At 39.0% G+C, this 27,087-nt stretch overlaps 1 protein-coding gene across 1 annotated transcript in view; it reads right to left on the bottom strand.

Annotated features, from left to right (window-relative positions):
* Positions 1-1,287: 1,287 nt before the first annotated feature.
* Positions 1,288-27,087, bottom strand: part of NUAK1 (NUAK family kinase 1) — a 140,665-nt gene continuing 114,865 nt past the window's right edge. The window contains exons 5-7 of the mRNA XM_089652076.1: positions 16,209-16,328; positions 9,643-9,775; positions 1,288-7,767 (exon numbers count right to left, since the gene is read on the bottom strand). Coding sequence (XP_089508202.1) covers positions 6,632-7,767; positions 9,643-9,775; positions 16,209-16,328 — 1,389 coding nt within the window. The 3' untranslated portion in view covers positions 1,288-6,631. The remainder of the gene's footprint in view (positions 7,768-9,642; positions 9,776-16,208; positions 16,329-27,087) is intronic.

Raw genomic sequence — 27,087 nt, 5'->3', positions numbered from 1 at the left:
ACAGAGGAAGAGGAAGTTACACAGCACATACCCCAGGAAGTACACTCCTCCTCCATCTGTGTATTCTGTGGGTGCAGGGGAGCACAAAGAACTACAATGAATAGACTTTTAGCACAGCTGCAAAGTGCTGGAATTAATTGGTAGCTCACTAATTGTTTTCAGTTGCTGCATGGAATTACCCTTTAAGGCCTTGTTTACAAGGGTGTACTACAGCATACATCCATGAGAAGGGCCACATGGGACGCAAAGGTGTTCCACGCCCATTTATGTCAATTGGACCACAGTGGCTGCAAGGACATAGTTCTGCTTCCGATTTTACAGCCATGTGGAGCCAAGCTAAGTACTTTTTCTCATCAGCTGTTAAAGCAGTCTTGTGACTTCTATCAGTGTGCGGCAGAGCACTGGTTAAAGCTTGTGGAAGGCATTTTCTTTCTCCTCTATGAGGCTGCAGGACTCCTAACCCTCTGTCTGGACAGCGCTGATTGGCCATGTGCTGATCACACGCACTCTCCCAAGAAAAAAAACAAAAACCCAACTCTCCAGCAATACACACCAAACTAAGCATGCACAGCTTGCCCCCAAGGCTCTATTCTATCAGCAGATGTACTGGGGTCTATGGAAGAAGGGGAAGATCAGAGAAGACAGGATCAAACATCCTTTTTACACAATGCAAAGGATTAACCCCTTATGTTCCACAGTGTGTATAACAAGCATGCTTTACTGCATATAAAAACTGATTTCACTGTTGTGGGTTTAGTAACACTTTAAGATCCATAAATTACTTTTTTTCTTTAAAAAGTCATGCTGGGAAAATGGAGTTAGATGGATCCAGACTGCAAAACAGATCCCTGGCGTGTAATTGCACTCAACTCTCCTCACAATTTAAACATTATAAAATGGTCTATTATAGAGACCATTAACCACATGGTATAACCTGCAATTCACTATGAACTAAAAGCATATAATATGTAAACAGAACTGTCTGTGATGGAGGTTAATTATTTGGGAGTGAGGACTATAGCCTCATTTAGACCCATCTTTGGATATAAATATTCCCATTAGCTATTGTTCAGCTTGATTAAGAAGATGGAATGTAAACGGTCATTGCTGCTGACCCACGCTAGTTTGTACATTATCATTTTGACACATCAGAACTTTGACCGGCTTCTCGCTTCAACAGCCAGCCATTCAGTTCATGAGTCTTATAAAGCAATGATCATTTTTCCCATATGAGCTGGTATTCATATAATACAGTGCTAATACAGTTTAATAAATATACACAGACCATTTGTTGGTATACTAATCACATAATTTTATTCAGTAAAAAAAAAACATGAGATTAAAAATACCATCATTTAGGTGGTTTGCATTTCCCAGATGATATGCTGGTTGCCAAACTCACCTATGATCATCAACAATAACTAAACATTGGCAGAAACCAATTAAATTACAACAAATATATTATACTTTGGAAAATGATTTAAGCAATAAATAAAAAGCAATGTCAAATACAAAAAAAAAAAATCACATTTGCAATACAAAACATTAAATAAACTCACTATACTAATAACAAATGTGCAGTCAAGTTTTTTTTTGTTCTCCTCTAGGAATGAAAACATGCCAGTAAGTCCCTAAATAACATTTCCAGTTTGGCAATAAGCATTCTGTTGCTCATTCACATAATTCTTAATATAAAATCCATTTATAATATAAGGCCTGGGCAAGCACATTTTAAATAGCATACCAGTTCTTTGGTAGCATGCAACTTGGCCTCTAGTAAATGTCCCCTTTAGCTGCACACGCACACAAAATATATATACTTCCTGTTAAATTTATATTTTTTAGGCATGTACTATGCATGTAAGACCTTAGAGACTGGAGATAGCATATAGAACAAGAAAAGAGTACATAATAAATGTTACACATTCATTTATAGGAAAAGAAAAAAGCTACAGATCATTGAGTTGCTGACTCTCAGAACCCAAATGAACTAGCTTGCTACACAAGCCATACATGTATACAGAACAATCAGATAAATCTGAACACAAGGGCGCAAAAACCAAGTATAAAAAAAAACATGTTTTACCATGATAAAACACAAACCGTAAATATAAAAATGATGTGCAAATGCTTTAAGAGCAATACAATACAATGAACCATTCATCTTCAAAGTATATTTTGAGTAAATACTGAAAAAACAAATAGATTACAGTGAACCACTGGATTTCCTGCTGGATTTTTTATTTACATTATTTTATATATGACACAGTCCACTGATATCAGTCATTGAACAGTAGCCGGTATGCAATATAATTTAAAATTGGTCTGATAAGGCAGCAGAAAGGTTTTGCTTGGTGAAGGTTTGCACCATTCCAAGTTTTCTAGCTGCATTATGTTAGCCTTGTCATTTATACAAAGTTTGCCTCTAAGCAATATGGTGTCTTCTTATAAATGCCAACCCCCTTGGATTTGTGACCTTCATTTTTATTGTGCAGTCGTCTACTATACATTTTACCTAACATCATACAGAACCAGCAGCCACACACTTTATCGACTAATCTGTACAACTACCAGTCTCCAGGGGTTTTAGCAATAGCAACCTATGGGACTTGTATGCATAGCTGCATAATCTACAAGGCTGAAAAAAATACAGGTTTATCTTACCCAACCTATGAATGCATAGGGTACAACAGTGTCCACAGCACTGGTAAAGGGAGGGAAGAGGATAGAGTCTGTGCTCTGGCTGGAGAATAAAGTTAATCAAGGGCATTTTTCCTTGTATGAGTTAGGTGAAGATTTTAGGAATATCTACTATCATCTAACAACAATCCCTAAGAAAAATGTTTTTAAATGGACCATATGACTCATCTCTAAACATTAATAAAGGAGTGACGGATGATAAGTAGTGACATCAACTGAGGATCTCTTTGTGATATGATGACTGCCAATAACTAGCACCATTTAGCGTATCCAAAATTCCCCCTCCTAGCTTCTTCACTCCTTCTCAATAACATAAATGGTGGCGCCACCAATCAGGGAGGGTGAAGTAATCACCAATTTATTGTAAAAGGTTCACACATCTTAGGATTATGGCATATATATGATGGACACAGCAATTACACTCAGTGGTCATTTCAATAAGTACACCTGCTCGTTAATACAAATAGACAGCGATTCGAACAGATCACTACAGAAAGCAATCAGGCTCAGTCAAGAAATTCAGCTGTTTGACCTAACATTAGAATGGAGAAGATATGTGATGAATTAGGAGTTGTCTGTGAATTGCTAGTGCCTGGCATAGCAATTGCAGTATCATAGACATTACTGACCCCTGTGATTGCACACACTAGAGTCTGCAGCTTCTACAAAATATGATGCATACAAACATGCAGTGGGAAGCAGTTCTGTTGGTGAAAACAACTTGTTAAAGTGGAGTTCCACTCACCCTGTCAAAAAAATAAAAGTCAGCAGCTACAAAAACTGTAGCTTCTGACTTTTAAAAAACAGCCACTTACCTGTCTGTTGGTGTGTCCCCCGCAGTCTGTTTCACCGGCTGTCCTGTATTCCAGAAGGCTGGCATCTTCAGTGTGGGCACCCTATGATAGCTTGTGGCTTAACAGCCGGGTACCCACTGCGCATGTGCGAGTAGCGCTGCACTCTATGAATAGTCCTGTAGTCTTCTGGTACCTGTCACATGTCCCAAAAGACTACAGGGAGGGAGGACACCTTCCGCTTCCAATCACCTAGACGATCAGACCGGAACTGGGAACGGGTACCTGTCAAATTTGGGTAACCGTCCCCCAAAGGTGCCAATCCTTAATGGGGAGCGGGGGGAGAAGTCCTTAAAGTGGAACTTCCCCTTTTGGGTGGCACTCCACTTTAAGTAGGAATCAGAGGAGAATGGCCAGACTTGTCCAAGCAGACAAAAACTTTACAACTGCTCAATTCTATTCTTTATAATAGTGGCATGTAGAAGGGCATCTCTGAATATAACAGAAAATTATGCTATAATGTGCACTGGATCACCAAAACGAATGAATAAAACCTTCAAATCATTGCCTTGTCTGCGGAATCCTTATTTCTGCTGCTAAGGTTAGTGCCATTGTGTCAGCACAGTCCAAACTCTATAAGGAACACTCCCAGTACCTAGCTGAATTCATGTCTGATAGGTGTACTTAATAAATAATCCACTTTGCGTATTTTTTTATAAAAATAAATAATGTCATTCTTAGAGCTATTTCCGATTTCAGATACTAAAGTAAGTATAGAATTGAACTCAAAAAAAATTTTTTTTCAGTATAAAGAAATACATTTTGCATTTTCGGTGTACTAGGGAAAATGACTATTTGTGGTCATCTTCCTTTTAACATGAGATATTCTGATTGTCTTTAAAGTGAGAAAAAAGATGCAGAAAAATGTAGGATTAATTTAGCGCAGAAGATGCAGAAAATTTAGGTAGTACATCAAACCCATCTAACATTAACCTTAATACTCTCTGGTCACATAACCATTTATGTTGGCTTGGGCAATCTAGTATTACCATACTTTGTTTGCCCAGGCCTGTCTAGTATCCAACATATGTAGGAAATCTAGACACAAACTCTTTTGCTGTGAAAGTTCACATTCTCTATAACATTCTTAATTAACCAGCTTCAACTTCCCCTTATCTTGCAGGATTCCATTAAAGAATGTACACCAATACTTTTCAATATTACTACACAGTACCTTTACTGTTCAGAGCCTAGGTGCTCTGAAAAACCCATCGTAGGCACCATGAATTGATATCCCAATGCCTGCGATGACTGTGTTCTGAAAGGTTTAAAGCTCTTCCCCAGTGGGAACAACAGAAGTTGCAATCTTTAACCATTCAGTCCCAGAAGCTGGGAAGATGGCACATCCTGAAACCTCTATAGTTCTACTACATTCATACACTTTCTACTTTCCATTTCTTGAGGACACATTACAACATCCCACACCTGTGAATTTTCCACTTTCTGTAGGCCACATCTATCAACACTGTACAAATAAAATCCAATGTCAAATTTCCAATGCTATACTCTGAAATATTTCACGTAATCAAATTGCTGACAGTGAAAGTAAAGAAACTTCAACATGCTCTGCTGATTATTGACCAACAAAAATCTTTGCATGAAGGTATTCATGTAATATGTATTATTTCAACAGCTCACTTAAGCTTCACTCCACCAGAGATAATTGGGTTGATTCACTAATGGCAAATAGGCTGTTCATGTTTCAAAGGAATTTTCACTTAGCAAAGGGAATTCTCTCTTACGTTTGTAAATGATGTCAAAGATCACTGAAAAAAATATCCAAGTTGTGTGCAAAGAAAATAAAAAATAATGTATTTCTGCTTGCACTGCACATGATTGAATAATGGAAGTCAGCAGAACTTCACCAGACTTTTAAAATTGTATTTGGCATATCTCTGTCAATGTTTCTTATAATATTAAGAAAATATGTATAGGGAACACACAAAACAGGTCTAATGAAATTTTCATTAAATTCATCAATTTGTTGTACTTTACTAGAAAGCCATTAACTACATAGTCCAATATAATACATTTGCATTGTGCCAGCAAACTACACAACCTTTTGTGCAGCTTTTCACAGCACCAGCATCATATTAACACTTATGAAAATCTTCCTGGCAAAGGAATGGTTTCTTTTGAATCATTCCTGCTGGAAAAACAGCATTCTGTCCCCGACAGATTTATGAACCTGTGCAAAAGATTTTGTTCTCCAACACATGGGTAGCTTCAAAAGAATATACCTAAAGTTTAACAATAAACAAAAAAATAGATTAAAATGGAAGTTTAGCCAAAAGTTTTTTTTCAGTTTTGAAGAGTAGGGAAGTTTTCCCTTACTTCCTGTCCCAGGACAAAGGACTCTAGTCCTTTCCGTCTCTACTAAAAAGGTGTTTTCAAACAGTCTAAGTTCTTGGGAACATTTTTCTTCATCTCCCAACACCAGAACAGAAGTGAGCAAATCTTCCAAAAGGAGACAAAAACATAAGAGTTCTAACCCTTTTTCATTCTAGCCATGGCTAGACTTGAACTTTATGTAAATAGTGATCATGGCAACAAAATATGGATATATTAATATTAAATATAGAAAATACAAAAGGCCCACCATTCATGGTAGTTTGTTCTCATAGGAAAACAAAGATACAAATTATTATACTTTTAAATTAGTTAATAAAACAATATGTGCAAGTATTTATCTACCCGATAAAACTCTATCCAGTTACCAAAATTCTATCAGAGATTTAACAAATAAAATACGTAAAAAACAAAATGGGTTAAAGAGCTAAAAAATTATATTTCAAGTAAAATGCTAAAAAATTACCCTTAATTTTATAAATTCCACCTTAATAAACTGTACCTAATAAATAGAAAATAATAATTATATTTGGGGGGGTTTTTCTAGCACAAAAGATTTTATGCTCCCACAGTATAAAATGACTCATATCAAAAGCATTCAAAAATCAGTTTTCCAAGTAGTTTGATTGTAAGGAGAGAGGAGAAGTGCAGTTGCCATGATTTAACCGTGGTGCATTATATTCTAGACTTTACACTGTCAACAAAGTAATGGCATAAAGAACTTTGCTTTACTAATTAAGCTTGTTGCAGATCTCCAAAGCTTTTTTGTAAACCTGAGTAACGTCATCCATATCAGTTAACAAAGAAAAACTGCTGTCAGCAAAACGATTACGGAAACGTTTCAGGTTCTGTGGACGAGGACTTTTTTGGAGCCTCTCAAAATCCTTAACAAAAAGGACATTTTCAGCTGATACACAACTACGTATTCTCTGTCGATTTGGCCTACCACCTGTCAATTCAAGCAAATCAAATGAGTCATTTGAGAGGATGCTATCATCGCTAATTACACTGGATGGACGACTGTAGCTTCGAGACAATCCTTCCGCAGGCAGAGGTCCTTGTTCCATTGATTCCAGTGATTTGGTGGTGATACTAGCCATTGGTAAATCTGTACTGCTATTTGAATATTTACTGTTGTGCTTTAAAATGCCTTTTCGTCTACAGGAAAGGCTGTGAGACACAGTCCGTTTAGTCTCACTGACAACTTGAGATGTATTCCCACTTTCTGTTCCATCATTATCCAATAGTTCTGAAGACTCACTCCTCTCTGGTGAAGAATAGTAGCCAGACTCCCTTTGCTGAGTCTTTTTTAAAATGCCTTTCTTTGGCATAACTGTAGGCTGCTTTGAACCACATATAAGTGGTTTGACTACTTCCTTGGCATTCTTAGGACAGGAATCAATGATCCCTTTATCACTTTCAGTTTTGTAAGTAGGCGATAATACAGGACTAATAACTCCCTCAATAAAACCAGCACTGTGGCACCGATGCTCACTATTGCTTCTTTTCTTCAGGATGCTTTTAGGTCTCTTTGATATGGTGGTATCTTCAGAGCCATCCTGCAAAGACTGTGTAATGTCATTTCCCTTCTTGGATTTCTTTAGAGATCTTTGTCGCTCAAGTGATACTTCAGATGGCTTTGAAAGGCACTTGCTTTTGTTTTCAGCCTCAAGCTGCCGGCTGGTTGAACGGTGATGCCAGTTGATGAATCTGGCAAGCAATGGAGATTCTGAGTCCTTCAAGACATCACAGTCACATACACTACTTTTGTAGCTCCAGTTAACCCACCAGTGGTTTGCAATATCTTCAATGGTTGCTCGACGCTCAGGATTAACCATCAACATCCATCTGATTAGTCCTCGAGCATCTGGAAACACATTTTAGGTAAATATATAGTATTTTCAAACCATTTTTAAGCATACACTGTCTTTTAATGGTATTTGTTTTATCGACCTAATAGTAAAAGTAAAGCCAGCGAAAAATGGATTGAAATTCGGCCAGTTCAGCAGAAAGACCGATGACTTTTGATCCATGTATGACTTTAGTACAACCAGCCAGTTGAGGTAATTTTCTTGCGATCACTGCCGGCGGCTATAGCCACCAGCAGTGATTGTATTCTGCTGGAGGGGAAACCTTCCTAGGTTCCCCCACCAGCAGAACACAATAGTAATACGGGAGGGATCCCCTAATCAACACTGACTGTGCTGATGGTGTATTTGAACAATTTTATTTCCTTCAATCCGTGGTTTATGGAAAGAATATTGCACAATGTATGGCTAGCCTAAAGCTGGCTACACATGGGCTGAAAATAGTCAGTTCAACAGAAACCTGCCGACTTTCGGCCCATGTGCACAGCTGTCTGTTCTATGACTGGTTTTTCTTACGATTGGCTTCTGTGAAACAGGCAGGATGGAAAAGCAGTATCCACTGACATCTGATGTGGCAGAACTGACCAGTGTGTTTTGGGGGTGTCAGATCGCTCCACTAACATTGCTTGTGTTAGTATGGTGATCTCTAATTTTTTTGTGTACCCAGCTTATGGCCTCTCCAGAAACTGGAGGAATTGGGAAATTTAAGAGGTCTATTGATAGATGGCTTTATCTGGTTTGTCATTGTAGATCCATTAAAAGATTTCTTTATCAATCCAATAACCGGTATTTTATTTGAAGCACGTATCACAAAAAGAATGGAAGCATTTATATGTTTCGAGTTTTACTGTCTTTTTTATGCATAACATTACAGTTTTAGAGCATGTCCAGTAAGTTATTTTTTTACAGGCAGTGTTGGTGGCAGTAATACTAATATGCTTAACAGCAGATGGTAAATACGATCAGTAATACGATCAGAGTATTGATAGACAGTAGTCATTGGGACAATTTTAATGTAAACTTTCGATGGTGCATACTTGATGTATAGGTAGTGTTGACAGAAAACAGTGATAAGGACATAATGCTGTCCTGCACTGTATGTAATATATGTTCAGGGATTATTGACAAACACATGGTAAAACTAGTTTAGCTGATGGGCACAGCTTTGCCAGCTCACTCACACGCCCTGAAATCTCTAACTGTGATTCATGTGTCCTTGAGCAGGAGGTTAGCACTGACTATGAAGATCAGGGCTGTGTTCTATGGAGAGATTTTTCTTTAATCTTGAATACTGTTAATATGGCATGAAAGGGAGCCGATTAATGATTTTTCTATTTACAATAGAATATCTTACTTAAAGGAGAAGTATAGCCAAAGCTATTTTGGCCGTACTTCTACTGTGGATCACAGGAGTGCAGTTTGTCCTGCACTCCTCTGACCCTTTCAGCTGAATACTGCTGTCAGTTGATGCCACTCAGCCAGTCCAGGCTCAGCCTCTCAGCAAGCCGCTTAGAGCCTGAACCAGCCACTTCCTCCCCCAGGACAACCTAGCGCTCCAGTGACTGACAGTCACCGCTCTCTGCTCAGGCAGCATTAAGAACTCAGCGATCAGCGGTCAGGTGGTCGCTGAGTTCTCACACGTAGTGCTGGAGGGGACAGACTTTAGGTACTTGACCCAACACGAGAAACCCACTTAACACTGAAATATTAAATATAAGTTATATGCTTTATCTCATGCATTTATTTATAAGCAAACACTCTTGAAAATATACCTGATACACACTATACCTGAACTTAGCCATTTATCATTTTCCAGGGTGGGCAAAATAAATATCTACTAATGGGCTAGTAAAATAGTTCTTGCATTTTTTTACCTGATGGTTGCGTTGGTTCTTTGTATTCTCCACTGCTTATTTGCCTAATTAAATTTTTGTGATCAAAACCATCAAATGGCATTGTTCCATAAACCAGAGTATACAAAAGTACACCGAGTGCCCAGCTGTCAACCTGTAACACAGACAATAACACATCTCAGGGATATAAAATCAAGTGTTTTAGTTTAGGACATATTATCAATCAGCCATAAACATTATGATCTAATACTGAGAAGGCCCCCTTTCTGAGGCCAAGCCATGGACTTCATAAGACCTCTGAAGGTATGTTATGGTATCTGACACCAAGCCCTCATTATCAGATTTTTTTTTAAGCCTGCCTTTTTCCAATAGGGCATCCTGGTGTCATCTTTCCCCTAGGTAAGTTACACACGTACCTAGCCATCCACAAGATGTAAAAGAAAACATGGGTCATCAGACCAAGCCACATTCTTCAATTGGTCTGTGGTCAAGTTCTGATGCTCAAATGCTCACTGTAGGCACTTTTGGTTGTGGACATGAGTCAGCATGGGCCCAACCTAGAACCACACAGTCCTATACACAACAAACTGAGATGCACTGTGTGTTCTGAAACCTTTCTTTCGGAACAAGCATTAGCTTCAACAATTTGAGTTGCAGTAGATCTTCTACTGGATCAGACTACACAGACCAGTCTTTGCTACCAACATGTATCTATGAGCCTCGGCTGCCCATGACCCTGTCGTCAGTTTTCCCCAGCACATCAGCATTGAGACTGGAAGAGGAGGTGACCTTTTGCACAGTGGTGTGATCTAACAACTGGAGTTTGCTAAATGGAAAGAGCATAGAGATCAGTTCATCAGTGGTGATCTCATCTTATCCAATCACCTTGAACAAGCTATCGGTTTGACTGCATTAGAGAAAAAGAAGTGGTCATAACCGTAAGAATGATTTACTGAAGGAATTGAACGTGTCTATTTGAAGCTAAATTCTTTGCAAAGTGAAAAAAATCACCCAGCTTAGAGCAAATAAGTTGAAGCTGTGCATCGTTCAAAGTGAATTTACACTAAGGTTCACCTCATTTAAGTGAAAATTCCCTTTGCAAAGTGAACATGCTCTATACTGCTTTAGAAAATCAACTATGCCTGTGTAGTATCTGGCAAAGTTGTCTGGATTATAAAACTGGCTAACATTTTTTGGCAGTTAACACAATTCACAAAACATGCATTTCAACTGTTTTTAGCGCTTTGCTTACATTTAAGTAGCCTTGAGCTGTTGAAGTTAAACACATTAGGCTTATAGTTACATAGTAACTAGGCTGGAAAAAGGAACAAGTCTATTCAGTTTAACCTTTCAAAAACACCTGCAGTTTTGGTCCAGAAGATGGCAAAACAAAAAACTTCTTTAACATCTGTAACCAATTTTGCTTAAAATAAAGAAAAAAAATGTTTCTCGCTGCATAAAAAAATGTGGCCTTAGTTCCTAGATTAAAATAGACCTCTATATTTAAGTAAACATACCTATGCATATCAACAATTAGAAAATTGTCCAGTCTTTTTTTTATTGCAATATTGACTTTGCCATTACTGTGTTAAGCTACTCCACAGCACATTAGATAAGCACACTTTAAATAAAAAAAAAAATAAAAAAAAAAAATCCTCCACTCACATTAGCTTTTGTATAAATAAAGTCTATTGCCTCAGGTTTCTCTATTGTCAGTCAAGACTTCCATTTATTGCCCAGGGCCAGAGCAGAGTTTATCATCATTTCTGAAGTTTCAATACAGTGTTTGCATTGAGCCAAGGATAGGTCTGTACGTATAGAAGAATAAGGTCTACCTTGACTTTAGAGCTAGTACAGAGTTTTAAAGTCAGACTCAATTTTTTCCCTCTCTATTTGGGGGAGCACTGTGTTCAAACATGAGGAAAGAGCACTGGAAATTACAAGCACTGAACCGGACTAAGACAGGCTGGACAGGTATAACAACATATTTCTGGCAATGGAGGTACTTTGTGTAACAAACCTTATGGAGGGCAGATTATATTTTATAGAGTAATTTTTGTCTTGGTTATAGTGTACTTATTTTTGAGGAACACTCATTATTAGGCTCCATGCACACTAAGAGTTTCTTAATCTAAAAAAACACTAAAAGAAATACTGGATAAACGCTGGTAATAGCGTTTAGGAGCGTTTTTACAGTACATGTAGAAAAAAGCTAGAAAAAAAGCTTTTAGGAGCATTTTAGTAGTGTTTAGAATTTGTTTCTGCTGGAAAAGCGCTCCAACAAATACTACAAAAACAATTTTTTTTCTGCTCTTAAAAACACTAATAGCCTAAAGTAGTGTGAATGAACAAAGAGGATTTATTTATTTATTTATTACAAGTACTTATATAGCGCGGTCAATTTCTGCAGCGCTTTACACATATATATTGTACATTCACATCAGTCCCTAACCCTCAAGGGGCGATAACACGATTTATCATAGCTGCTGACTTTTAAAATACAGCCAACTGCCTGTTCCTCGGTCCAGCGGTATATATGCTGGTTTCACCGGCCGTCTTCTTTCCCTGGCGCCGGCATTCCCTGGCGAGAAGCGCTGCGCTTTGTGAATGGCCCCGTAGTCTTCTGGGACCTGTCACGTGTCCCAGAAGACTACGGGGAGGGAGGGAGGACAACTTTTGCTTCCTAGGCGATCGCAGCAGATGTGGGAGCAGGTACCTGTCAAATTCGGGTACCCGCTCCCCAAAGGTCTGCAGTCTCTGGTCATCTCCTGTAGTACATCCGCAGTCTCTGGTCATCTCCTGTACTACATCCGCAGTCTCTGGTCATCTCCTGTACTACGTCCGCAGTCTCTGGTTATCTCCTGTACTACATCCGCAGTCTCTGGTCATCTCCTGTACTAAGTCTGCAGTCTCTGGTCATCTCCTGTACTACGTCCGCAGTCTCTGGTCATCTCCTGTACTACGTCCGCAGTCTCTGGTCATCTCCTGTACTACGTCCGCAGTCTCTGGTCATCTCCTGTACTACGTCCGCAGTCTCTGGTCATCTCCTGTACTACGTCCGCAGTCTCTGGTCATCTCCTGTACTACGTCCGCAGTCTCTGGTCATCTCCTGTACTATGTCCGCAGTCTCTGGTCATCTCCTGTACTACGTCCGCAGTCTCTGGTCATCTCCTGTACTACGTCCGCAGTCTCCGGTCATTTCCTGTACTACATCCGCAGTCTCTGGTCATTTCCTGTACTACATCCGCAGTCTCTGGTCATTTCCTGTACTACATCCGCAGTCTCTGGTCATCTCCTGTACTACATCCGCAGTCTCTGGTCATCTCCTGTACTACATCCGCAGTCTCTGGTTATCTCCTGTACTACATCCGCAGTCTCTGGTCATCTCCTTTACTATGTCTGCAGTCTCTGGTCATCTCCTGCAGTACATCTGCAGTCTCTGGTCATCTCCTGTAGTACATCTGCAGTCTCTGGTAATTTCCTGTACTATGTCTGCAGTCCATTGGTTCAGAATATTTTTTTTCTTGTTTTCTTCCTCTAAAACCTAGGTGCGTCTTATGGTCAGGTGCATCTTATGGAGCTAAAAATAAGGTCATGTTGGATCAGTGCTGAAAATAATTAGAAACAACATACAAACGTCACAAAGACAAACATATCAACTATTAGTAACTGATTATAGTAATGCCTGATGGAGCATAGCGGCATGGAGGGATAGCTGGTCTTCCAAGGGTGGTTGCAGCCAACCTAACAGGTCGGAGCGGCCTCAGGAAAGTCCTGGTTAAACTACAACTTTCAAGCAGGTATATGCTGTATATATAGCAAGGGTGTAAAAGAAAGGGGGAAGGGACAAAAGGGTGAAATGGGCAAGGAAAGGCTTGGGGGGGGGGGTTGTTTGTTGGGGAGAGGGGAAGGAATGTGGGAAGAAGAAGGAACCGAGATATGAACAAGCAGTAACACACAGAAAAGAGCAACAGGGGATTAAAGTCTCAGAGGATCTGGAGCATCAGAGGTATGACTGAGTGCGCCATGAGGCCCAGAGGTAAATACCAGGTGAGTGAACAGGTTGAAAGAAAGACAAGTTACTAGCGTTGAATGGTAGTGGCAGGGAGTATTTCTGTGAATCAGAAGGATAACATCAGCTCATCTTTTTTCAAGCTGGTAGGATGAAGTCAATGAATACTTGCCATTTATTTATGAAATGCCGGAGAAATATAAGGAAATAGTTCCATACGGATTTCTATAAAGAAGGGTTTTCAACTCGTGTTTGACATCTGAGGTAGTTGGCACATTATAGGAAGTTTATTTTTTGAGTATAATTCTGTGTGCAACCAACAGACAGATATGAGTCCATTGCAAGCAAAGGGATAGTCTCTTTATGTTGATTTGAAGTGGGCTGGGCTGCTGGGTAGCCATAACAAAATAACATTAGCAGAGGATGGAGCACTGAGTGACCCAAAAGACAAACTGGACATTTGGTACCAGAAGTTAGATATACGCTGGCATGACCAGTAGCTGAAGGTGAGAGAAGGCCTACAGAAGCCACATGGTGGACATGTGGCTAAGAGAGGATTGTCCTTTACTGAGAAAAATGTAATACAAGCTCTATGGAGGAGTTTGAACTGAGACTCTCTCCACATTTCATTGGTTACTAGCTTCACATTCTTGATGTAGCCACTGATACGTTTATTGGCAAGATCTTCTTCTGGAAAATCCTTACATCAAGTAGATACCAAGTGGACAAAAAGGTTTTGTGAAGTGTAAGCTGAGAGGTCAGTAGAGACAGACTGAAACATAGTAAGTAATGTACAGCGCTGAGCGAACTATTGGCGCTTTATAAATACTGTATAATAATAATAGTAAGTTAGTTTCTGAAGTAAATGGTCTATCAAGGATAGCTGTAATCTCTTGGTTTTCTCATGGCAGCAAGAATATGCATATTTCGTGCATTGTACATAATAGAAGGAATGTTGGTCCGGTAGATCATAAATGGTGGAGACGAGCTTAAAAGGGCTTCAGATTTCTATAGTCTGCTTTGAATAGTGACAGGACCTGTGATAGGCCCATGAGTTTCCAGATGGAGTAGGCACCATATTGCATACTGTGAAGGAACATGGGGTTGCCATGTATAGGCAGATATATATAGATATGTATGCCCTCTCCCCTCCTTTCTGGGGAGATATAGTTTCGGCATACTAATACAAGGTCTTTTGTTTCACCAAAGAAATAATGAGACTGCTTTATTTAACCAATTGCTGACTGCGCTATAGCTGAAAAGTGGCTACAGAGCAGTCTTCCAGTTTTGGGAGGGCGTCCATAGATGTCCTCTCAGAAACTCGCACCTTGAGCATCCCCAGGGCACGCATTGGGCACACGCTGTGACCGCTGTGTGGACGTGGTAAAGGGATAATTAGAGCAGCCCTTTACCATGTGATCAGCAGTCCCCAATCAGAGCTGGTCATATGTAAAGCAGTCCTTCCTTCACATGCTGTGTTTATCTGAGGAAAGAAAAACCAATAACCGACAAGGCTGTCAGTACATGGTTTACATTGATAATCAATGCCCATCAGTGCTGCCTTATTAGTGCAGCCACAACAGTGAAGAAGAAAAATTACTTTTTTGCAAAATTTTATAACAGGAATGAAAAAAAACGTTTATTTTCATGTTTCCATTTTCATATGGGAACAGAGTTACATGACCATGCAATTGTAATTTAAATTGTGACAGCACTAAAAGCTGAAAACTGTCAGGGCAAGAAGGGGTGAAAGTTCCAGTATTGAAGTGGTTAAAATGGTTCTAAAGGCTGAAGGTTTTCTACCTTCATGCATACTTCTCTTGATTCCGAATGATGACATATTACTTTGTCATATTAGCAAAAATTGAAACATTACCATTTAATAAATGATTTTGAGGACTTTTACTTTTTTTTTTAATTTTATGTATGCCAGTATCAGCACCACCCAAAATTATGTCTATCCAATCCACAGTGTGAATACACACTGCTCAGCATTCATGGACTTGGTGACAGATTATTCAACCTGTCTGTATAATTACAGAAAATTGGATAACAAATGGAGAGGTCAATATAGTCTGCTAGGTTTTAAGTGCTAGATGTTATATTAAATGTTACAATATGGGCCATGAATAACATCTATTGCCAAGTGTCTCCTTTGCAGGTGTTTTCATTTTCTGAACACTTTGTTTTCTGCAATAAAAACAGAAGAGAGTGCATAGGCCACTGACTGAACACATGACCTAACAAGTCCCTTAACACAGATGAAACTTAGATGGATGGATAACATATATATGAGTATTGAAGATAATTTTTAGAGATAATTGTTAATTGTAAATTAGCTTTTTGAAAATCTTTTATTATCCTTAAATGTACAAGAAACATCAGGTTTTCAGTATTTAAATAAAAAAAATAGTTTCTGTAACAGCAGCATTTGAAAACATTTTACACCAACTGAGGTAAGAAGCCCAATGCTTCATGTTGACTCAAAGGTTCCAGAGATAACACAACAACATAACCAACCATCCAGATCACACATTTAACCTAAATGCAAAAGAATAAAACAGATATACTTTACCTCAGGACCTCGATAAGGTCTCCCATTTACAATCTCTGGTGATGCATAAAGTGGACTTCCACAAAATGTCTGCAGAAATTTGTCTTTATGATAGAGATTAGAGAGTCCAAAATCAGCAATCTGCAAGACAAAACAAAAATATTTTTAAAATTCACACTAAAATATATAAATACATAAATCAAAACACTGTTTGTAACAGTCTTATATTTGCTAATTTTCAGAGACCATTCTAAGTGGGAACAATTTGCTCATGGACAACTGATCTCCTTAGAGACCATGGGGCTGCTGTACTGGAAAAGTAGAGAAGGTTTACTTTATAACCACTTGCCCTCCAGAGGATTTACCCCCTTTCCTGGCCAGGCCATTATTTTTTCGACACGGTGCTGCGTAACTTTAACTGACATATGCATGGTCTTGCAACGCTGTACATAAATGAAATGTCCTTTTTATTTTAAAAGATTGGTTAAAGATTGTAGGAGGAGTTTTCATTAAATTCTCTGATTGTCCTATGAGACTGAAGGACCCCTGACCCTCTGTCTGGACAGCGCTGACTGGCCCAGTGCTGATTACAAAAGGTACACAAGACAAATAGAGAGAGTGGATCTCCATGGTGAGCATACAGACAGAACAAAAAAAAAAAAAAAAGTGACAGGTTTTTTTTTACTCTTTCTCCGCTTTATTCGAAACTAAAACAGTTTTGCCTTTAGTTAAACTTTAAGTTAACCAATCACGTGTTAGCACATTTATTTCCTCACATATATTTGGGTATTCAAATGACACTGAACACCTTTTTTACTATCAAGAATTGCATATAAAAAAAAAAGGCAATCCCCCCCATCAGCCCTGCACACACCCCATAAAAAAGCACACCATGGGACAAGAACGTGTATGTAACATCAATTGCGCCACACATGTGAGGTAAAGTCATGAACCTCGGAGTGAAAGCAATAATTTTAGGGCTGTGGTTCACAGTTAAGGTAGAACTATAGGCATTCTTTATTCCATTTTGGACACAGTAAGGTAGGGTTATAACCCCTGTTGTCTTTATTTGTCATCTGTGTCCCATTGGGAAGATTTGCCTTCACTTCCTGTCCCATAGCTAAACCAGGAAGTGAAAGGAAATCCCTGCAAATTAAGGGAAATCATTGGTGCCCCGCAGGTCACCAGAACTAGCGTCTCCATTGGAAGATTTCCCCCTTATTACTGTTCTAGGGACAACCCAAAATTTGGGATTTACTTTTCATAATGGTAAACAGGAAAAATAGAGAGGGTGAATCTCCCTAGCAGGGACAAAGGTATTTTTTTTTATTGCTAACAGGTGATCTAATCACTCTCCACTCTATCCAAATCTAAAAAAAAAAAAAAGAAAAAAAAAAAGACTTATAAGGCGCCCCCTATGTAGAATTTTAGGTACCATTGTTCTTTGCAATTTCACAGGCATGCGCAATTTTAAGACTTGTCATGTTAAGTAAGCTTACCAGATTGGCTTGACCCTCATATTATAGAGTGGTCAAGGACAGCTTTGTATTGAAACCCTCTGGCAGCTGCAAACATCCACATACCATGATAAATGACCCCCTCGCACTCCTGTGTCAGTCACAAACTCACAATACGTTCAGGCCAGACATGCAAGGAATAAACATGCTCTCCATAGTGTAAATATTGAAAGTTAAAAGTCCAATTTATTGAAAACACACTTACAAGCTCCAACAGTAAAAACAGAGCTGTATTCAGAAATCTCCTGCATGTGCCCACATCTAAAATGGCCACCATCCAGCGTGCATGCATGGTGACATACGCTCTAGCTCCTCCCAATATTGTATTTGTTTGCAATAAATGCATTTTAGTGTATTGTTTCCTGAAAATATGCATTTGATAAATAACTTTGCAAATATTGTGTGACAGAGATTTATGGCTACCACCATTTTATTCTCTGCATTTTTTACTAGAAATTATTATAACCCCTCCCCCCAAACGTTTACATTTTATGAAAGAGAATTTTACCATGTGTGCCAAAAATGAACATATTGTCCTGTGGACTAGTGGTTATGGACAATTCATTTGGGTCTTTATAATTCACTTCAAATGAGAAGGAATCTTAAAAGACTGGACTCTTAGGAAGTTAAAAAGGTACTGGAAATAGGTAGCCAGTATATAATGATTGATTTGCCTGACTGCTAAAGCAGTTGCACTCCTGAAAAGCACTGGCAGTAACATTTTGTGTCTCTTCGATTCAAGGTTAATAGACTAAACAGCAATTAGTGTTGCACTTCAAAACTGTTGGATTTCTCGTTCGTGCGCCCCCCTAGCTAGCGGTTGTCAAAAAAAAAAAAAAGGCAGCCCTGCGGGCTCCGCCTGCCTGGTCATGTCACTCACAGTATTTTGTGAATGAGAACACTACAAGTTCCGACAGCCTTTGCAGCTGTTGGCTTGTAGTTCTCAATGAAATACCATGGCGCTGTATAGCACTGTGGTAGTTCACTGAGTCTTCCTGTCAGTAACTATCTGCTTGCCCATACAATGTAGATACATTGACAGGTCTGCAGGGGACCTGCATGGCACCAGTGATCTGCTGATTGCTGCTGCAATGCTTTGGAGGTTCCAGAAACAAACAAAAAATAAATAAATGCACATTATTTTACCTGCAAAAAAGTGCATTTATTGTTTCTTGTTAAAAGGTGAACTTATCCTTTAACATATGCAATCTTGTGACATGTAAATGACCTATCCAAGATCTAGTGCCTTACATCTACATCTTTTGTATAATAACTCTGGCCTCAGTGTGAAAATGCCCACTTACTGCACATATCACTGCACCTTGGGGATGCCACCCTAGGCCACTAATCCTGATTTGGACAGCAAACACCTTCCCCTCTCCTCGCCTCTATTACATACAAGACAGTTGCATGGTAGTTCACTGAAAAAAACTGATATCTGAGATTTCAGTTCTGTGTTCAGGAAGTTACAAAAGACAGTTTCTGGCAAGCTAAATCAGTATTTTTCTGTGATGGCAGAAAAAGTCCCCCCACAAAGTAATGCAGCTACCACATCTGAAGACTGGCAATATGCTATATATTACATTTTTGTTATTGGGTTTTTATATAGCTAAAAATGATTTCCTTGTGGTTTACATATTAACAGGAACCCCAAAAATGTTGTGTTAGGCTTAGAGTTGGAATTGGGGTCAGCATTTTTTGGATGGATGAGGCCTGGTTCTCTACACCATTACAAAGTATGGTTCTTAAAGCAGAACTTTACCCATAACTTGATAAAAATAATGTTCTTTAGCACGGAACATACATTCCACATTATTAATTATGCTACCAAAATGAATGTGTGCTGTAAATTATCTCCAACGTTGTTCCTGTTTTTTCTTGCTGGAGGCTGCCATTTTGCTGAAGCCCAGAGCAGCAGTAAATCTATAGGCTGGCAGCAGATCAGCCCCTACGTTTTTGGTAATGCCAAAAAATAGAGAGCAACTGAGCATGTGCAGAGCAGGGTGAAACAGTGTATTACTGGGCACTTATTTTTAATGTTTTATCTGCATAAGGTGCCAGCCTGAAGTGATCTAGCAGGACTTAATTTTCTGATTAAAGTTCCATTTTAAATATTTCAATTACTTTAGAAATCCAAGGAAGCAATGTAGACTACAGTTTTAAACTGGCCATACACGGATTTGTCTGGTTCAGCAGGGATGATTGACTTCTGTCTAATGGATGAGTTGGAAAGTTTTGATCGGTGGCTGCAGCCACGGATAAGTAAGCGTATTCTAACAGCAGCAAGAGCTACTGTCAGAATACAATATCCTGGCAGGGGGATTCCTCCATCCACCATTCGTTTCCCTGGCAAAAAAAAAAGTGTATGGCCAGCTTTACAATAATAGTGTTTCTTTTACAGATGGCCTGGATTCCTCTCTCTTATCAATTTTCTCTGACTGGCTAGTAGGAAGTTGCTCCTAATCCTTCAGACGTGTGCCCTGCCAATCAAGAGTAATATAATGAAACACTTACTCAGCTAATGAATCTGTGCTGCTACATGACCCTTGATCAGTGTCTGTAATAGTCTAAGCATATTTTCCCTAAAAGTGCATACTATTCTTTCCTTAACAAAACACATCGTTTTCAATGACATGGAATGTATGAAACATGAATTGCAAAGCCTGATATATTTGTTTTTTTATGGAGGAGCGGTTTCAGCAGCCATGTTTTCATTATGGCTATTCAGGAAAAAAGTATTTACATTAAAGTCCACTCCCATCCTCACAGACTGATGCTTATCGGATTTTCCCATTAAACTTGTCAGGCTCCTTGAAGCAAGATTAATAGGATTTCAGATTACTTCATGGTCTTGGCACTTAAAAAGCAGCAACACAGATATTTAAACCAGGAAGAAAAATATGAAAAGGTTTTTGAAGAATTTGCATGCCTTTCTTTGGAAACCACAGCCGTCATTTACTAATAAAAGTATTAAGACCAGGTATTAATATTAGTAAAGAATTCCAGAAAAACACAGAGGCATGCTTGTAAACAACAACATAACAGTTGCTAGCCTTTCATCTGACAGATAATTGTTTCAGTTCAAATGTTTTAGTCATGAAAGGACAGTTGAAACTAGTTGCCTCATAGCTCAGTTGCATCAACTCAGAATCAACTGTCCCAATTTTATTCAGGCAAAAAATAGGCATCAGTTTAATAACCACATACAGCAGCTAGATTACACCCTGATGAAGTCCACATTGAGTTGGACGAAAACATGCCAGCAGATAATCTGCACGCCCTGAAATGCATTGTGTTTTAAAATGCATACTCAAAGTATGAAAAAAAAAAAAAATTTAAATGCATTTTTAAAGCTGAACCACAGGCTCAAATACTTATTTAAATATAGGGGCAGAGCTTAGCTCTGACATCAGCATGCCAACTTGGTAGAGCGGTTTATCTGTACACATTCATACATGTGTGTCTCTGCATTTACTTTTGACGGTACCTTTCTTTGCATTAACCACTTGCCCTCCAGAGGATTTACCCCCCGCCTGACCAGGCCATTTTTTGTGATACAGTGCTGACAATTGCGCAGTCATGCAACGCTGTACATAAATTAAATTTCTGTTCTTTTTTTTCTTACAAATAGAGCTTTCTTTCGGTGGTATTTGATCACCTGTGCATTTTTATTTTTTGCGCTATAAACAAAAAAAGCCGACAATTTTGAAAAAACAACAACTTTTTTTTACTTTTTGCTATAAAACATATCCAGTAAAAAAAAAAACTAAAAAAAAAATCTAATTTTGCCATAAAATTTAGGCCAAAATGTATTCTGCTACATATCTTTACTAAAAGAAAATTCCAATAATAATTGGTTTACATGAAAGTTATAGCATCTACAAATGGCGGTATATAAACTGGAAATTATTATTTGTTATAATAGTAATGGCAGCGATCAGCGACTTTTAGTGGGACTTCAGGACTGTGGCGGGCATTCTGACACTGGGGGGAACTAACTACCACTGACATCACCAGTGACACTAATACAGTGATCACTGCTAATAAAAAGCACTGACACTGTAGTAATGACACTGGGTAGGAAGGGGTTAACATCTGGGGCAATCAAAGGGTTAACTGCATACTGTTTTACTGTGTGTGCTTTACTGGGGAAACATGCTACTGTGTATTTCTTTGCTGTGCAGATAAATACACAGCAGCATGTTGTTGCTGGCAGGAGAGAGACCTGTGTTGTTTATACGCAGGTCTCTCCCCTGCCACTGTTTGTCAGCGATCGCCGGGTGCCGACATCTGTAGCCACCAATGCCCCCTACCCGGAAATGCAAAGCATGTATATATACGTGATTTTACGCAGCCCCTCCGCCCTGTAGCAGGATTTCTGCTATAGGGCGGCAGGGAAGCAGTTAATAAAGTGGTGGTTTTATGAAAATGCTTCACTATGCAGTTCCTTTGTTTTCCTCTTAGTGCTAAGTGCCTTTTAATGCATTGACTGAAACTGGTGCGGACTTAAAGGCTGAGTAGACTGCATCCTGAGCTGATCCTGTTAGGATGATATCTTATTGAAGCGCTGAAGATCTCATAGCAAGAAGATCAAATATATTTGGTAAGGAGTTGGCATATTCACAAGTGGTGCACATTTTTGGGTTCCCTTTCTTGTGACACAAAATCTATGTTATATCATGGACGACAGGCACTGATTTTCATTGGTGTACTATTTCTTGTTTATATTCACTCCTATTTGTGGAAATATTTTGAGTGGGATGTATTCTGTGGATTTAAAGTGTTACTAAACCCATGACCCTGCATTCACTATATCCCCCCACAGTACACAGAACACGGAAGTGCAATTATTAGTAAATGTAAACTGCTAAATACCTTTTCTCATCAGCAGTTAGAGCAGTCTTGTGACTTATATCCAGCAGAGTGTCCAGAAGAGCACATGTTAAAGCTTGTAGGAGGCATTTTCACTTTGCTCTAGGATGATGCAGAACCCCTGACCTCTGTCTGGACAGTGCTGATTGGCCCTGTGCTGGTCACATGCACTCTCCCAAGAAACAAAAAACCTCTCCAGCAATGCACAACAAACTGAGCATGTGCAGACTGACTCCACACAATATGTCTTATCAGGAGATAGGAGGGGGCACTGGAAGAAGGGGAGGATCAGAGAAGTCAGGATCAAACAGCCTTTTTACACAATGCAGAGGATTAACCCCTTAGGTTTCACAGTAAGTATAACAAGCATGCTTTACTGTATATACAGACTGATTTTACTGTTGTGGGTTTAGTAACACACTTTAAAAGGGATAGCGCAGCACTAGAATTTCATAAATATGTTCTTTAACCACTAGCCTACCGGGCACTTATACCCCCTTCCTTACCAGGCCAATTTTCAGCTTTCAGCGCTGTCGCACTTTGAATGACAATTGCGCAGTCATGCAACATTGTACGCATATGAAATTTTTATCATTTTTTTCACACAAATAGAGCTTTCTTTTGTTGGTATTTGCTTGCCGCTGGGTGTTTTATTTTGTGCGCTATAAACAAAAAAACGAGCAAAAGAAGTGAAAAAAAGTTTTTCTTTGTTTCTATTATAAAATTTTGAAAACAGGTAACTTTTCTCCTTCACTGATGTGCGTTGATGAGGCTGCACTAATAGGCAGCACTGATGGGCAATGATAGGCGGCACTAATGGGCAGCACTGTTGAGCTGGCACTGATGATGAGCACTGACAGGCGGCACTGCTGGGTGGCACTGACTGATGGCACTGACAGGCAGCACTGATGGTGGCACTGCTGGGCACAGGTAGGCGGCACTGCTGGGCATCAATCATCAGGGCACTGATCATCAGTGCCCTGATGATCGGTGCCGATCCCTCTTCTGACAACTGCCGGTTCTCGGTAGTACTTTCCTCAGGCTGTGACAGCGTGAGGAAAGTGCAGCCGATAACTGGCAATTGCATTTCCCGGTGATCAGCGTGTCATTGGATATGGCTGATCACGTGGTAAAAGGCCGCTATGATTGGCCTTTTACCATATCACGTGATCAGCTGTGTCCATAGGATACAGCAATCATGGAGATCGCCGGGTGTGCGCCCCCGGGGGCGTGCAGGAGAGTACCTTCAGGAAGGACATCATATGACATCCACCTAGAACTGGTCGGCCGCAGTGCAGCCGTCATTCAGACATCTGCGGTTGGCAAGAGGTTAATAGTCATAAAGGATATGGATATATATATATATACACACACACATATACATATATATACACACACACTATTCCCAAAAGTTCTGGGATGCCTGCCTTGATACGCACATGAACTTTAATGGCATCCTAGTCTTAGTCCAGAGGGCTCAATATTGAGTAGGCCCACTCTTTGCAGCTATAACAGCTTCAATTCTTCTGGGAAGGTTGTCCACAAGGTTTAGGAGTGTTTCTATGGGAATGTTTGACCATTCTTCCAGAAGAGCATTTGTGAGGTCAGGCACTGGCGCTGGATGAGAAGGCCTGGCTCACAGTCTCCGCTCTAATTCATCCCAAAGGTGTTCTATTGGCACACATCAAAACGCACACATCACACACGTCAAAAAGCACCCAGAAATGGTTTAAGAAAAAGCGCTGGAGGGTACTGAATCCCACAGAGCAGCTGTGGAGAGATCTCCAAACAGCAGTTGGGAAAAGGAACCCTTCCAATCTGAGAGACCTGAAGCAGTTGGTGAAAGAAGAGTGGTCCGTAATTCCAGAAAGGTGTAAGAAACTCATTGATGGTTACAGGAAGCGATTTATTTCAGTTATTTTTTCCAAGGGGTGTGCTTCAAAATATTAAATTGAGGGTGCCAATTTTGTCCAGTCCATTTTTGGAGTTTTGAGTGGAATGTGTCAGATTTGATTTTTTGTTTCTCCACTTTTTTTTGTGTCATACCAATACAAACAAATGAAATAAACATGAGAATGCCTAAACATTTGTAATTGCAACAATTTTCTGTTGTGAAGTGGTGCATTACCTGACAAATGCAGGAGTGCCAATATTTTTGGCCACGACTGTATATGCATATCCAGATTTTACCTTAAAAATATAGCAGTAGCATTATCCCTGTGCTGCATATAGCCTGAACAGAAATAAGAGCTGTGGGTGGAACATTCTCTGTAAAAGTCCTGGTTTACCCAATCTCCCTATTTTTTAGACCAAAAGCATGTCTCTAAAAAGGTGGAGAAAGTGTTGCTAAGCTCCATTTTTACTGGATATTGATACTTACATAACTATCTACTAATTATTTTGATTTTTTTTTCATAAAAGATGTCCTTTGCTTATACAGTTTTGCAATCTATGCTTAGTTTGAAACACCAGCTTTATTTAAGCTCTCTGTCCCAAAGGCACCAATGCACTTCAGTGATCACTTTTTTTAAGGCAATTTAGATTGAAGAAATAAAAGAGCATTGTATAAGATGTGTTATAATAACATGTTATACAATAATAAACTATAAAGGGTTATTTAAATATAAATGAGCTAGGATCAGACTGCTGGAAACAAACATAGGGAACAACAGTAGGATACAATCAGCAGTGACAAAAGTTAACAATTAGCTATTATTTATAAATCAGAGTTTTTCACATCAGAATTTTTTTTGCTACAGACAAAGGAAAAACAAATACACTCCAATGGCCTTCTATCAGTTTTATTAGTATTTATATAACCTAAGCTTACATATAGAAAGCAAATTTGAAAAGAAAATTAAAGATTTGCTTATGCAAAGAGCAAGTTTGTTTGTTTTCAAATGATCATAATCTGTCAGCGGACAAAACATTTCAGGTATTTAAAAAATGCAATTACGATTAATTATTACTAAGCCTACACCTGGGTTTTTCTTTAATCGGAAATAGATGCTGTTGTTTTTACAATTAAGTCACACTGCATGCCTCGACCTTGAGCAATTTTTGTACTGTTTACAATTTTAAAAAACCTTTGGCATGCATAGGAGAACCCGTTAAAGGGCTTTTGTTCTGGAATATAAAATATATTGTTTTACATAGTTCTGAGTAACAGAATAAAATAGGTAGAAACATTTTTATCAGTCATGCGGATATATTAAATAAAGCTTTCAAGGCTAAATTAATATTTTATAAATTGCTACTGACCCTTCCTGCAGTAATAATTCTAGGTTTATATTTGTTCAGTGGACTAAAATTCCAAGCTTGAGAGCAAAATATTATTGTCAGACAGGCATATTATATTTGGAAGATGATGCTGCAATAGCATCTTTCACTATTAGTTGGTGCCGTATCTAAACTTTTATATTGGGTCCTAAAGGGATCAGAAGTATTAATCAAGTAGTTGGAAAGACCTCTTAAAAAGTAGTGCATGAACAGGATATTAGATTAAACAGTTATCTCTTAGTTCCCCTGCAAAGTCCCACAAATACCTGTGCAGCCTGCCCATTATGTCTGTCTAATGCAGCTTCCTGTAATGGTGTGGCAATGATGCTGCAATGCTCCTGAATTCAGAGCAGAATTGCCACCCTAATGTAGGCTGTGCCTGCTTGCACTAATGTGAAAAGAAAAAAGGTTGCAGGGATGTGGGCATCAAAACTCACTGCTTTGTCACAAGCCTGCAATTTGATAATCTGCACCTGGCCACAATTAGTCCTGCTCATAGCTTTCTTGACTGGCAGAATTCTCTCTGTTGCTGAAACCCTCCCACTGTGTGCTGCAGTGTCTGGGAGAGAAAGCATGTGAGACACAAATATTGGAGGACTTAGCTCAGCTGGAGAAGGAGAAGCCTCTCATGTTTACTTTCAGTGGTGTGTGCATTGCATAGGATATGCAGAACTGGACTTGGAACTGGCATACTTAAAGTTATACTTTAAAGTTATTAGCAATGATTAAATTGGATATTTCTGAAAGTTTAAACTTTTAACACATTGGAGTGTATTTTATCTAAATTTTGTGCTCAGGTCTTTTCAGGTCAAGAAGGGTACATAATATTCTACACGATCATTTAACTGAAATAAACATATGCCAGTTAAACTGAAGATAATTATACCTTGCACCAAAAAAATGAAGTATTAGATGAGAGATGATGGAACATAATGGGATTTTGGGAAGCGATGATGTGTGTACAGGTTATTCGAGTTAAAAATGTGGGTTGGGTGGCATCTCTGTACTTAGCTGCTGAAAAAGAGGTTTAAGCTCAAAGAAGAGTGCATGTTTTTACAAGTTTTAATCTCATGTTGCACCAGCCGAGGATTCTTAGTATTGAGTGATATACTGGCGTAATCTAATGCTTGCTGTAATAAAAATCAATGATTAATTGCTTGAAGGCAAAAGGTGGAAACAAAGGATAAGATCAGGGCTAAAAGCCAAAGATATGGAATACAAATGGTATCAAA

Source organism: Staurois parvus, unplaced genomic scaffold (assembly GCF_062004578.1).
Source record: "Staurois parvus isolate SC_StPar_1 unplaced genomic scaffold, SC_StPar_1.0 ptg000025l, whole genome shotgun sequence".
NCBI classification, from domain to species: domain Eukaryota; kingdom Metazoa; phylum Chordata; class Amphibia; order Anura; family Ranidae; genus Staurois; species Staurois parvus.
This window is presented reverse-complemented; position numbering and strand designations above follow the sequence as displayed.